Genomic DNA, 13057 nt, shown 5'->3' on the forward strand with positions numbered 1-13057 from the left:
CAGTTTCCTTGGGAGCTTTTTTTTTTTTTCTTTAACCCTGTAATTCATTTCATTCTCAATCTCTCAGAGTATTCCACGGGTGGCTGCTCTTGGAGTAGAATGTGTCAGTTCCTTTGCTGTTGATTTCTGGCTACAGACACACCTATTTCAGGCTGGAATTTTGTGGCATCTGCTTGGTTATCTGTTTAATTATGACTACACGCTAGAAGAGAGTGGCATTCAGAAAAGTGAAGAAACAAACCAGCAGGTAACCTTCACACTGCTTTAATCTTGAGTTTGAACCCAAACCATAGGTTAATGCTGAACAATGCAAAGCAAAGGTCCACCTATCCAGAGCCCCAGACATGACCTATTTTTCTAGGAAACTAAATTTATGGCTCCTTAAGCCCCAGAACTTATTTTATCTTAACCATTTATGCTATGAGGATTCAAGGGGAGGGAATTTGTAGTAGCATATACTGGACATAACTTAATCTTTTCTATCACCTAGAGTCATTTTCATGATTGCAAAGCTATGGTTGTGTATGATAGGAAAATAACAACGGCACTGTTGGGCACTGTGGGGCTGCCTCCCCCAGACACTTGAATACTTAACTTGATTTCCTTGACTATTTTTTCTCTTTTTTTAGTCACTCAGCTGCATTACTCACATTGTTAGTGTGTTCCTCTAGCAGTCAAGTCTGCCTGCCTGTACTGTATTCCCCACCATACCCCTAAATGTACTTCTTCCTGTTCTCGATAAGATACTGTATTGGCTATAATTGTGTGTGTAGATTCTAATGTTCTTTTGTGTCGATGGAAGAATAAGTTCTAATGCATGAACTCTTCTGATATCAGTATTGGGGACTTCCTTTCTGCTCCTTAAATACAGTCCATACAGTTTTGATTTCATAAAGGCACCATGTTACCTATGTAAGATGACAGACCTACTTCAATGTATTAATATTTTTTTATAACAGGAAGTAGCCAACAGCCTTGCTAAACTGAGTGTCCATGCTCTGAGTCGCCTTGGAGGATACTTGCCTGAAGAACAAGCGACCCCAGAAAATCCAACCATAAGAAAAAGTTTAGCAGGCATGCTGACACCCTATGTTGCTAGAAAACTTGCTGTGGTTAGTGCTACTGAGGTACGTGTTTCAGAGATAGTCTGGGTTTTGATGAATTGCAAGATCCTTTAAATAGTAAAGGAACACGACAATGCTTATTGGTCTAGGAGACCTAAAAATTGAAAATGTTCACCTTTGTTCTCTCAACCAAGAAATCAGTTTATTGTGGATTGATGCTGTTGGTGACAGCTTTACAGTCCACCCTTTCTGGAAGGGTAAATTAACTTAAGGTTTCTCAGCCCCGGATTCCACCATAATTCTTTCCAACCTTAAGACATGAAGAGACAGGACAAGAGTGTGAACTTGGAGTGGTGTTTCACCGTGGGCACAGAACTGGGAGTTAGGAGACCCAGATTCTGGTTTTAGAAACTCTGACTTATTTACACTCTGAGTTGAAATCCTAAAAGCTAATAGATACACATACATGGATTCATGACAAAAGGCAGGCATGACTTTGACACCTCTCCCAACCTTTTTGCATCTTCTGTGAGGATCATTGAGAAACAATCTAAGAATGTAGCATTAAAGAATTAAAGCAGCATAAAAATCCACTGAGTAGAATACTGTGAAGCCTTAAGTCTTAAAGGTGTATTTAAAGACACTAAAAGATGTTTAAAGTATTTTAAGTGAAAAGGCTAAAAATCCCATTTTTGGTTTTAAAGAAGTAAATGGATGAATGGTAACTGTACTTATCCCTGAAAGGCTGAATTATAGGCTATTTTTTTGTTTTCTCTGATGATTATCCCGTACTTTTATAAGGGAAAAAGTCCTCAGTGTTCCACATGTAAAGTATCCTTAGAATTTCTTAGACATTTGTGGGCTTTTTTTGTTTTGTTTTGTTTTAAATATTTTTATTTATTTCCAGGAGAGAGAGAGAGAGAGAGAGAGAGACAGCATGAGCAGGGGAGGGTCAGAGAGAGAGGGAGACACAGACTCTGAAATAGGCTCCCGGCTCTGAGCTGGCAGTCAGCAGTGAGCCCGACACGGGGCTTGAACCCACGAACTGCGAGATCATGACCTAAGCAAAAGTCGGACGCTTAACCGACTAAGCCACTCAGGCGCCCCAGACATTTGTTTTTTAATTCAATCTGATTCTTTTTTTAGTGTAGGCCCTTGCTTTTCAGTGCCCCCTGAGTAAGAGGGAAGAGCTCTAGATGCCACTACTGATCTTTGTACTTTTTCTGTGCAAAGTGCGCATGATGCATTTTGCTGACTGAAAACATTCTGTCCAGAAATGCTGATGGGTTGTTGATGAACAACAGCGGGGAGGGAAGAAGTAGATTTCAAAATCTTGGCCTAAACTCCATGTGGATTTTTCAAAATGATTAATTTAAACTGCCAGTTCCCAAAGTTTTACCATTTTCCTAAGAATGTACCTTTTCAGTCATTTTACTTAATTAGTAGTTAACATTTTAAAAACGGGTTCGATAACTTTGTATAAGATGAAGGTCGTAACGTGCTGCATTCCTCCTAGCATAGAGAGCTCTGTAAGTGTAGAATTAAGGAGTTTGTATTGGAGAGTCCCATGTCTGTCTATACACTGCTAATGGAGGAGAGCTAAATAAACAGCAGGAAAGCACACTGTATGGCTAAGCAGTCAGAAGCTGTGTCTTCAGAACGGCTTCATGTAGCCTGGAGTCAGGGTTTGGCCACGGAAATCTAAAGTGACTCTCTGCTCATCAGTTTCATTTCCCTTTGCAGCAGTGTGCTTTAGAAAGACTCAGATTTTGTCTTTTAATATGTTTATGTAAAGGCATCATGGTATGATTGTTTTTAACCTCATATTTACTGAGTGTTTATTAAATGTTTGAACACAAACGATCTCATGTAATTTTCACCATAGCAGAGCAAATGTTAAGATGTGAAGTCAAACCAACTCCAATTTGAACCCTGGTTTCCCCACTTAAGGGCTGTTTGATCTGGGACAAATCGCTGGATTGCTTTCAGCTTTGATTTTTCTCACCTGCAAAATGGATGATATCAACAAACTTGTTAGAATTATTGAGGTCCATTATACCTAAGGCCCTTGTTAACAGTGCTTGGCATGTGATCAGCAGTTTCAGTAAATGATAAGTTGTATTTTTTTCTAAATGTTACAAAACAGTAATATTCTGTGCCCTAGATTCTGAAGATGCTTAACAGCAATACAGAGAGCCCCTATTTGATATGGAACAATTCTACAAGAGCAGAACTACTTGAATTTCTTGAATCCCAACAAGAAAACATGATTAAAAAAGTACGTTATTATTTCATAAATTTCTTGGGTAACTTTTATAAAATACTCTCTGGAAACAACTTAGTACTGACAAAACAGAAATGCATTGTTACTCCATTTGGTGTTAATCAAGCCTATAGGTTTTTTTCGACCTAATATGTGGTCCATGTAAGAACAGGTTCTTGTATTTAATGATACATTTGTATTTGTTGTTGTTACCATTTAGTTTACATGTAGCTGTTTCCCATTATAACTGATTTTTCTACTTAAAAGCACTCTTGCAGTTGTTCTCTTCAGCCTCTTTTTCAAGTACATCAGAGTTGCTTTCTGGTATCAGAATTGAGTAACTTCTCTTGTCTTGCCACCTTCTGTTGGAGAATGTGTTAAGCCATGAAGAAAACCAAAAGACTGTATGTACTGTGACCAATAAGGATAAGGCCTGCAAAATCCATATACTAGATGGTTGAGACTTGATAGATTAGCAGAAAGTTATGTCTGTGTGTTTAGAAGTTATTGAGCAGTAAACACTACTGATATGTCCTGAATTAGTCAAAAATTTTTAACTCATTTCATGATAGAACTCTGCATTGATAAAAGTTTTGAAAATTGCAGAGCTGGGGAGAATAGGTCTCTCATTTTTATGTCTCTTCATTTACCAGAAGGGACATAATAGTATCTTCTCTTTAACACTTTACAATTTATTGTATACTTTTACATATGATTTCAGACCAACTTAAATTCTGTGTAATTTCACCCTGAATATTCATTGGGACCGTTTCTTCCCATTCCTCTTTTCTGTCTTTTTCTCTTTTCCTTAAATGGAAACTCTTCTGTTTGGCAACCTCTGTAATAGTGCCCTGCCTTTTTGTATTCAGACCCTTTATTTTCTAGCACTTTCACTTAGTGTGCTACTTTGTAAAGACCAGTCCAAATGTGTTCATTTCTTAGCTCCATCACCCTATAGCTGACTAGGCCAAATGTCTGCTGAGTGGAATGAGAAGAACCAAGTATCATACTTGCTTTATTTATTTATTTATTTTTAATGTTTTTTAAAATTTATTTCTAGGAGAGAGAGAGAGAGAGAGAGAGACAGCGTGAGCAGGGGAGGGTCAGAGAGAGAGGGAGTCACAGACTGTAACAGGCTCCAGGCTCTGAGCTGGCAGTCAGCACAGAGCCTGACGCGGGGCCCGAACCCACGAACCGCGAGATCATGACCTAAGTGAAAGTCGGACGCTTAACCGACTAAGCCACCCAGGTGCCCCCATACTTGCTTTATAAACACTACCTCTAAGACGCTTCATTGGCTGACCTTTGTGATCTTTTGAAATCTTAAAATGGATTATAGTATTAATCTTTGGACTAAAAAATAACATAACTCCATGCCCGTTCCAGAGTTCATATTATTAGTTATAAATAATAATAGTAAATTGTGCTATGATTGGTTTCCTACCATGTTTTTCCTCTAGAAAAGCAATAGATCTTTCAAGCTATTTATCTGTTACTAAATTGAATATGATTAGATTTGTAAACCAGACACTAATGATTTTGATTTACAACTAACAGTTTGTTTTCTTTTTTAAAAAGGGTGATTGTGACAAAACTTACGGATCAGAATTTGTCTATAGCGATCATGCCAAAGAACTTATTGTAGGGGAGATTTTTGTTAGGGTGTACAACGAAGTTCCTACTTTCCAACTAGAGGTAAGCTCCATGCTTTTAGTTTTGTGTGATACCTTTAGTCATTTGTTATTGAAAGCTGCTAGTTTATTCACACTGAATAAGTTGGAATAGTAACTGTTCATTGCCAGATACTTCATACTAACCTGGATATGTGAGAGGTTTACCATTGGTGACTTATAAGTCTCTTTATGTTGCATGTTGAAGAACGTGATTTTGTGGATTTGCGAATAAGAAGTTATTCCTAGCCCAGCTTTTTTTTGTATATATTTTATGCATAATGCTTCCCAACTGTGTCATGTGCATATGCCTTCAACTTACTAGTCTCTCCTGAAAGTGCAAGATCGTTTACACATTCACTCCATCATCCACCACATAGAAGTACTTCTCTGGCCAGTTATTAGAGGACAGTAAGAAAATACCCATGGAAAGCAAAGAGATTTTTTTAGAAAATTAGGTCCAACCATGTCATTTCTTGTGATGATCCCTAATCACTATGAGAAACAAATGAGCTTTTTTTAAATCTGCTTAGTGTTTGAGAATCATGTAGGAATTTCTTGGTTTTGGTTTTTTTCTTTTTTTGGAAGTCACAAGGAGGATTTTGCGGTTGGTTGCTGTGTAAGGAGGGAAGAAGGGAGACGGTTTTGAAGTTTGCACGTGGAAAAAAATAAATTTACTAAACCATAGTGTATATTATTTTTCACAATAATTTGTATATAAATAGCTCTTAAGCAGAATGAGTTCATTGATTGGTGAAGTCTCTTTGAAAACTGTCCCTTGAACTGATATTCTAAGTATATATTTTTAAAAATATAAAAATAGAACCAAACTGTAAAAGTTACACACTGTACTATCAATTACTTTGATTGTAAAGGGAAGAGATACTCTAATCCAGAATTTTTATACTAACGTTCTAATGGACGCATATTAGATCTCTGATGTTTTGGGACAAAAAAGTTAAGGAACACTTTTTTTTTTAAAGTCTGTTTATTTTGAGAAAGGTAGTGTACGTGTGTGCAGGTGGGAGAGGAGCCGAGAGGGAGGGAAAGAGAATTCCAAGCAGGCTCCATGCTATCATTGGGAGCCTGTCTTGGGACTCAATTTCATCAATTGTAGGATCATGACCTGAGCTGAAATCAAGAGTCAGATGCTTAACCAACTGAGCCAGCCATGCTCACCCAAACACTTTCTAATGCAATAGGGTGTTGTCCCCACAACCCCCAATTCATATATGTTTGTGTGCGTGTATAATTTAATCGTGCCATAGCTTGAAGGTTTTGGGAGGGGGGGGGACAGTGTTGCTCTGGAGTCTTTTTTAAATTATTTCTGAGGGCATACGTATTTGTAAATATTTCTCCACTCAATTTAGGTTCCAAAAGCATTTGCTGCAAGTCTTTTGGATTATATAGGCTCCCAGGCCCAGTACCTCCACACATTCATGGCTATCACACATGCTGCAAAAGTGGAGTCAGAGCAACACGGAGACCGCTTGCCAAGAGTGGAAATGGCTTTGGAGGCTCTGAGAAATGTCATAAAACATAATGCAGGTGTGTGACTATACCCTCAATTAGTAAGATCCTTAAAATAGAAGGGCCCTAAAAATTCCCAATTATCAATTTTATCAGAGAAACTCAGTATAGTATACTTAGTTATAGTGTTTACTTGGTATATAACGGAACAAGAATTGAGCTCGTAATATTTTTACTTATAAACAGTAGGATGGAAAGAGAGATCAAGGCATCATGTTTTTTTTTTTTAAATATTTTTTAATGTTTATTTTTAGGAGAGAGAGAGAGAGACAGCGTGAGCAGGGGAGGGTCAGAGAGAGAGGGAGTCACAGACTGAAACAGGCTCCAGGCTCTGCGCTGTCAGTCAGCACAGAGCCTGACGCGGGGCTCGAACCCACGAACCGCGAGATCATGACCCAAGCGAAAGTCGAACGCTTAACCGACTAAGCCACCCAGGCGCCCCAAAGGCATCATGTTTTGAAGTATTCATATTTCTAAGAGAAAAAGTCTTAATAAGTTGAAAAGGTAGAAAAACATTGATGGTGTAAAATTTCACATTGATGACATAAGTTGACCTATAAGTGCTTAAATTAGATTTATTAATTAGGTAATCTAATTTGCCTTTTCTGCTACCTAACACATCATTAAGAGAAACTGACTAAAGCTTTTGGTATATAAAAATTGAAATAAAGTAAGAGTTCTCATTCTTAAATGGCCTTGTGAGGACATTTCCAAAAATGTCTTGCCTGATTCCAGGGCGATGCGTATGTGGAAATCGGAAAGCATTTTCTAAGTCTAACTTTTATAACAGACGTGGACTATAAAACCACAAACAATACAAATTCAATTTAAGTTACTTGAAGACCCCAAATCCTTTTTATTAACTTTATTATTAACTTTCAGGTATTTTTTTTTTTTTGCTCTTTTCAGTATATATTACAGTGATATAGTGGTTTGAAAATGAATTTAAAGGCAACATATTAGTGGAATCTTTTCAGACTGTTTTAACAAGGAGTCTTAGTGAATTTTTTCTGAAGTCTCAGAAAATTACAGATTACATCATATGTATTAATACTACCATATAGTAAAAGGAAAAATACAATGAACAAAATTTTAATGTTTAATGTTTTCATTGTGTTCAGAACAAGACGGTAGGAAGTATATGGGGATTGGGGTTTGAGGTGGGTAAGAAACGGAAATACTACTCAGTTTTATGTATTTTCACAAGGAGTCCTTTGTATATGCATACAGGTGTTCATGATGTAGTTCTCGTCTGGCAGAGTTCTAATTCAGTCTAAACTAAAAGGCAAATGGTGTCACACACTCTCAAAATATAATTAGGCAGAGGGGGTAGCTCTGAGATCTAAAGGTAAAGAGTAATAATAGCACCTTACATCCTTATTTTTAAAGTTGTTATTTAGATTGTGTATTTGATATATTGTTTTTCGCCTGAGGACTAGGGTTGTGGATGGAAATGAAAACAAAACAAACCTAAGAAATTCTGTCTTACTCTTTGCCTCTTAAGACTTACAGCTTTTTAGAGGAAGTCCACTCACTTAATGCTACGGTTGTTGAGGAAAGATGATCAGAGACTTAGAATTGACAGTAATATCGGTTTTCTGAAGGTCTGTCATTTAGAACATCACTTAGAAATAAAAGATAAACATTTTATTCTTATTCCCTAGGCTCTGAAAGTGAATGCATTGGGCACTTTAAGTTAATATTTTCCCTTCTCCGAGTCCATGGAGCTGGTCAAGTGCAGCAGTTGGCTTTAGAGGTAAAATAATTTTATATTAAACCATGTTGCCTTTCCTCTCACTACCGTATGTGATTTAGGCCTTGATTTATCACCATCTAAGTTTGAATGGAAGTTTGTGTGTTCTGGGTTTGTTTTTTTTCCATTTTGCTTGTTAAGCCAAGTAAATATGTTCTTAAAATTTGAAATGATATATTAATTTTGAACAGCAAATGTTGCACAGTGTTGCTCAAGGTGATTCCCTGTGTGGTCATGGCCTGTCATGTATCAGAACCTGGGAAGCATTGTATAGTGTCATGCAGTGTGAGTTAAGGAATGGGCTTCACTGGGTAAGCTTGGAAGACATAGATGACAAGAAGAAGGGGTAGGGTTTTCCTGATCTCCCAGTGTCTCCAGAGACCAGGGCATACACTATAGGTTTGTGTTCAGAGGACAGACCCGTCCCATTCCCTTCAGTAGCTATCCCTTTTTATGCATTATGGATTATGGAAAAGCACCCTTTTCAGTGAGGGTTATAGACAGGCAACTGAGATGTTATACTCTTTACAGGAGCTGTCTAGGAAAGCCAGCTGCCCAGAGCCTACAGGCCTTTGGGGTCCAAGAGAACTTGGAAGCCCCTTCTTTAGGAGAATCAAAGCACTGGTCCCCAGGGAAGCTGGGTGCAGCCTTTTCCTCTGGGAGAAGCAGGAAGTGCCTAGCTGTAGGGTGCACATTATCTAGGCAACCCAGAATTAGCTCCTAGGATCATTTTGCAGCACAACTTGTAAAGAACACTGCTGTAACAGGTTTATGAGCAGTTTATAAATTATTTATAAAGCAGTTTGGGGGCGCCTGGGTGGCTTAGTCGGTTAAGCGTCCGACTTTCGCTTAGGTCATGATCTTGCGGNTTATTTATAAAGCAGTTTGTAAATTATTCTTTGATTACATTTTGGTTTAAGGATTTTTAATAAAATAATACAAGTTAAATTGGTCAAAAATCGTAACAAGCATGTTCTTTTAATTGACAAACGTGTTCCTCTACTTAATTCCTCCATGCACCTTGTAACTTTTTTAATGAACAGTATTAAATCTAAGATCTCTTGGTTTGAGATGCTGACCACATGGTTCAAGTTAAGCAACATTGATCTTTTTGTTATTAAATTCCTTTAAAAAAATTATTTTTGAGAGAGAGAGAGAGACAGTGAGACAGTGCCAGCAGAGGAGGGGCAGAGAGAGAGAGGGAGACAAAGAATCTGAGGCAGGCTCTAGGCTCTGAGCTGTCAGCACAGAGTCTAACACGGAGCTCAGACTCTCCAACTGCCAAGATCATGACCCGAGCTGAAGTCGGAGGCTCAACCACCTGAGCCACCCAGGCACCCCAAGAATTAGTCCTTTATGAAAGAAAACATGCCTAATTCTTTATAATGGAAAGATAAGCCAGATCTGTTGTGCTAGTCACTGGAAGACCTTTAATTTTTCCAAAAGCAAAATAAAAAAGTCCCAGTAGTGAGGATCATTATTTTCCTAACCACTGCCCTCCCCAGTTCTGTGATTGGAAACCGTTACAGTATACGCCATAGTTATGGAGCGTAGTTATGCAACCAGCATAGGATCAAAAAGTTCTTAATAACCTCAAGATTTCGAATTAGTGCTAAAATACTTCTTAGATTATTATGTTTGATTCTTATCTCTAAATTAATAGAAAGCTAAGGTACATAATATATACGTGAGCATGAACATTTTAAATTCTTTCTGAAAAGATCAAAGTAATAAAGCCATTCTTTTAAAATTAAACTCTTAAAAATTAAATATCTTGTGGGGCGCCTGGATGGCTCAGTCGATTAAGCCTCCGACTCTTGATTTCAGCTCAGGTCATTCTCTCAGTTTGTGAGTTTGAGCCCCGCATTGGGTTTTGTGGAGCCTGCTTGGGATTCTCTCTCTCTCTCTTTCTGCCTCCTGCTTGTGTTCTCTCTCACTTCAAAAAAATAAATAACCAGAAAAAAATTTTATTTTGTTTTCCAAACATTTTTTTCACTTTTTTGAAGCCTCACATTTATTCATATTTATTTACATTTATTTAGATCTGACTTAATTTGATTTAGGTCCAAAATTATTTCCCAAACTGTTAATATCCTATTGGTTTAATTTTCAGGTTGTGAATATAGTAACATCTAACCAAGATTGTGTCAACAATATTGCTGAATCAATGGTTTTGTCCAATTTATTGGCCCTTCTACATTCATTGCCATCAAGTATGTATGTATATACATGAATGGAATTTTGAAAACCACAGCATGGTCAACCTGTAGAGGGAGCAGTTACACAGATAATATAAAATCTCTGACAAAGCATGATATCCATGTTTGCTTTGGAATCTTTTAAGTGGTATTCTTTATATAGTGTCTTCCTAATATTATATGTAAGTTAATAATAAAGCTGTTTTGTATTTTCCATTTCAAAAGTTGGAGGTGAGAGAGGTCAAAAAGTAAAGGAAAATAACATGGGCTTTTCAGTTTTCTGAGTATGATATACATGTAAGTAATTAAGATTTGACTCGTGGCTTATAAAGAAACATCGTTTGTCTCATTCATCTCATGGATGCCGCGGTGTCGTGTACACTTTAGGTATTTCTTTAATGTTCAGTGACTTGTATGGAGTCAAATTTCCATTGAATAATTTTGCTTTCTTTAATAAATCACATTTGAAATAGTTTCCTAAAATGACAGCCTTTTTTTTTTTTTTTTTAGTTTATTGTCAAGTTGGTTTCCATATAACACCCAGTGCTCATCCCAACAAGTGCCCTCCTCCATGCCCATCACCCTCCTTCTGCTCTCCCCCACCCCCATCAGCCCTCAGTTTTTCTCAGCATTCAAGTGTCTCTCACAGTTTGCCTCCCTCCCTCTCCCCAACTGTTTTTCCCCTTCTTCTCCCCCATGGTCCTCCGTTAAGTTCCTCCTACTCCTCCTGTACGTACAAACATATGGTATCTGTCCTTCTCTGCCTGACTTATTTTGCTCAGCATAACACCCTCAAGTTCCATCTGTGTTGCTGCACATGGCCAGATTTCATTCTTTTTCATTGCCATGTAGTATTCCATTGATAGATAAACCACATCTTTTTTTTTTTCTGAATTTATTTTTTTTTTTTTTACAAATAGTTTATTCTCAAGTTGGTTTCCACGTAACACCCAGTGCTCATCCCCACAAGTGCCCTCCTCCTCCATCTATGTTGCTGCACATGGCCAGATTTCATTTTTTCTCATTGCCATGTAGTATTCCATTGTATAATGAACCACATCTTCTTGATCCATTCGTCCGTTGATGGACACTTAGGCTCTTTCCATGATTTGGCTATTGTTGAGAGTGCTGCTATGAACATTGGGGTACATGTGCCCTCATCCTTCAGCACTCCTGTATCCCTTGGGTAAATGCCTAGCAGTGCTATTGCTGGGTCATAGGGGGAGTTCTATTGATACTTTTTTGAGGAACTTCCATGCTGTTTTCCAGAGGGGCTCCACCAGTTTACATTCCCACCAACAGTGTAGGAGGGTGCCCGTTTCTCCACATCCTCGCCAGCGTCTAGAGTCTCCTGATTTGTTCATTTTAGCCACCAGTGTGAGGTGGTATCTCAGTGTGGTTTTGATTTGTGTTTCCCTGATGAGGAAGGATGCTGAGCATCGTTTCATGTGTCTGTTGGCCATCTGGATGTCCTCTTTGGAGAAGTGTAAAATGACAGCTTTTGAAAGTCATTTGCAGGTTATTTGTATTTGGTTTTTCTTTTTTTATTGCTATTTGACTCTAGAGGCTGTTGGACTACACTCTCCTAGAGTCGAAGAGCAATGAGAGACAGATGACCAAAGGGGTATAAAGAGCTGGCAAAGAGGGTGGAGGCTGCAAAGGAAGAGGCTGACCCTGAGGCAACAGTAAAAGCTGGTCACTGAGCTGGGCTATGTTCACATACAGGAGAACAAACATTCAGAAGGGGATTCCTGAGAGAAGCAACAGTACATCATTGAAAATGCACCCCTGTTTAAACATAGTTTCAAAGGAAAACAAGTTTTGGAGGGGACAGAGGGAGGCTAAATATTTTATGTATTTAAGGTCCCTTAGTAAACCATGGAAGACAGATAATTAAGTCTAAAATATAAATGACAGCAGAGTAGGCTGAAATATCTAGGTGGCAGGTACTTTACCTCTAAGATTAAATGAGATAAAAACATAAAATTACACTTTTCAGACTATGAATTCTGTAACATTCTTTACTCAGTATAATTTTACATTGTTTGAAGTCACTGATTATTGTGAGGATTTAAGTATGATGCCCTCTGGAGAACACCTTGGTCAGTGCCTGGCACAGAATTGCTGCACAGTAAATGTCAGCTTATGCGATGATAATGCATTCCTTGAACTATCTTACCCTGCAGGTCGTCAGCTTGTTCTGGAAACTCTTTATGCCTTGACCTCAAGTACAAAAATAATCAAAGAAGCAATGGCAAAAGGTACTGTATAGAGTGCTTTCTTATCCAGTCCTGCTCAGTGATGATGAAGCTTATTTTGAACTGTTTTGTATAGTCTGGTAAACTAGAAGAATGCTTTGAAGGGCTTACAACTTAAAAAAAAAAAAAAATTTAACTGCATTAAGTTGAAATGAAGTTAAAAATGAATTCAACTAATCAGGAAAGTCATTCTTGGGGTGCCTGGGTGGCTCAGTGGTTGAGCGTCCAACTTTGGCTCTGGTCATGATCTCATAGTGTGTGGGTTCGAGCCCCGCATCGGGCTCTGTGCTGACAGCTAGCTCAGAGCCTGGAGCCTGTTTC

General features: G+C 38.1%; 1 protein-coding gene across 2 annotated transcripts in view; it reads left to right on the forward strand.

Moving 5' to 3' along the window:
- DNAJC13 (DnaJ heat shock protein family (Hsp40) member C13) overlaps nucleotides 1-13057 on the forward strand; it is a 124267-nt gene that overhangs the window by 92041 nt on the left and 19169 nt on the right. For both annotated transcript variants that reach the window (XM_077752284.1, XM_077752285.1), the window contains 8 exons: nucleotides 68-247; nucleotides 960-1127; nucleotides 3229-3342; nucleotides 4906-5022; nucleotides 6368-6545; nucleotides 8192-8283; nucleotides 10394-10493; nucleotides 12665-12739. In XM_077752284.1, coding sequence (XP_077608410.1) covers nucleotides 68-247; nucleotides 960-1127; nucleotides 3229-3342; nucleotides 4906-5022; nucleotides 6368-6545; nucleotides 8192-8283; nucleotides 10394-10493; nucleotides 12665-12739 — 1024 coding nt within the window. The remainder of the gene's footprint in view (nucleotides 1-67; nucleotides 248-959; nucleotides 1128-3228; nucleotides 3343-4905; nucleotides 5023-6367; nucleotides 6546-8191; nucleotides 8284-10393; nucleotides 10494-12664; nucleotides 12740-13057) is intronic.

This window comes from Crocuta crocuta, unplaced genomic scaffold (assembly GCF_008692635.1).
Source record: "Crocuta crocuta isolate KB4526 unplaced genomic scaffold, BGI_CrCroc_1.0 scaffold580, whole genome shotgun sequence".
Lineage (NCBI taxonomy): Eukaryota > Metazoa > Chordata > Mammalia > Carnivora > Hyaenidae > Crocuta > Crocuta crocuta.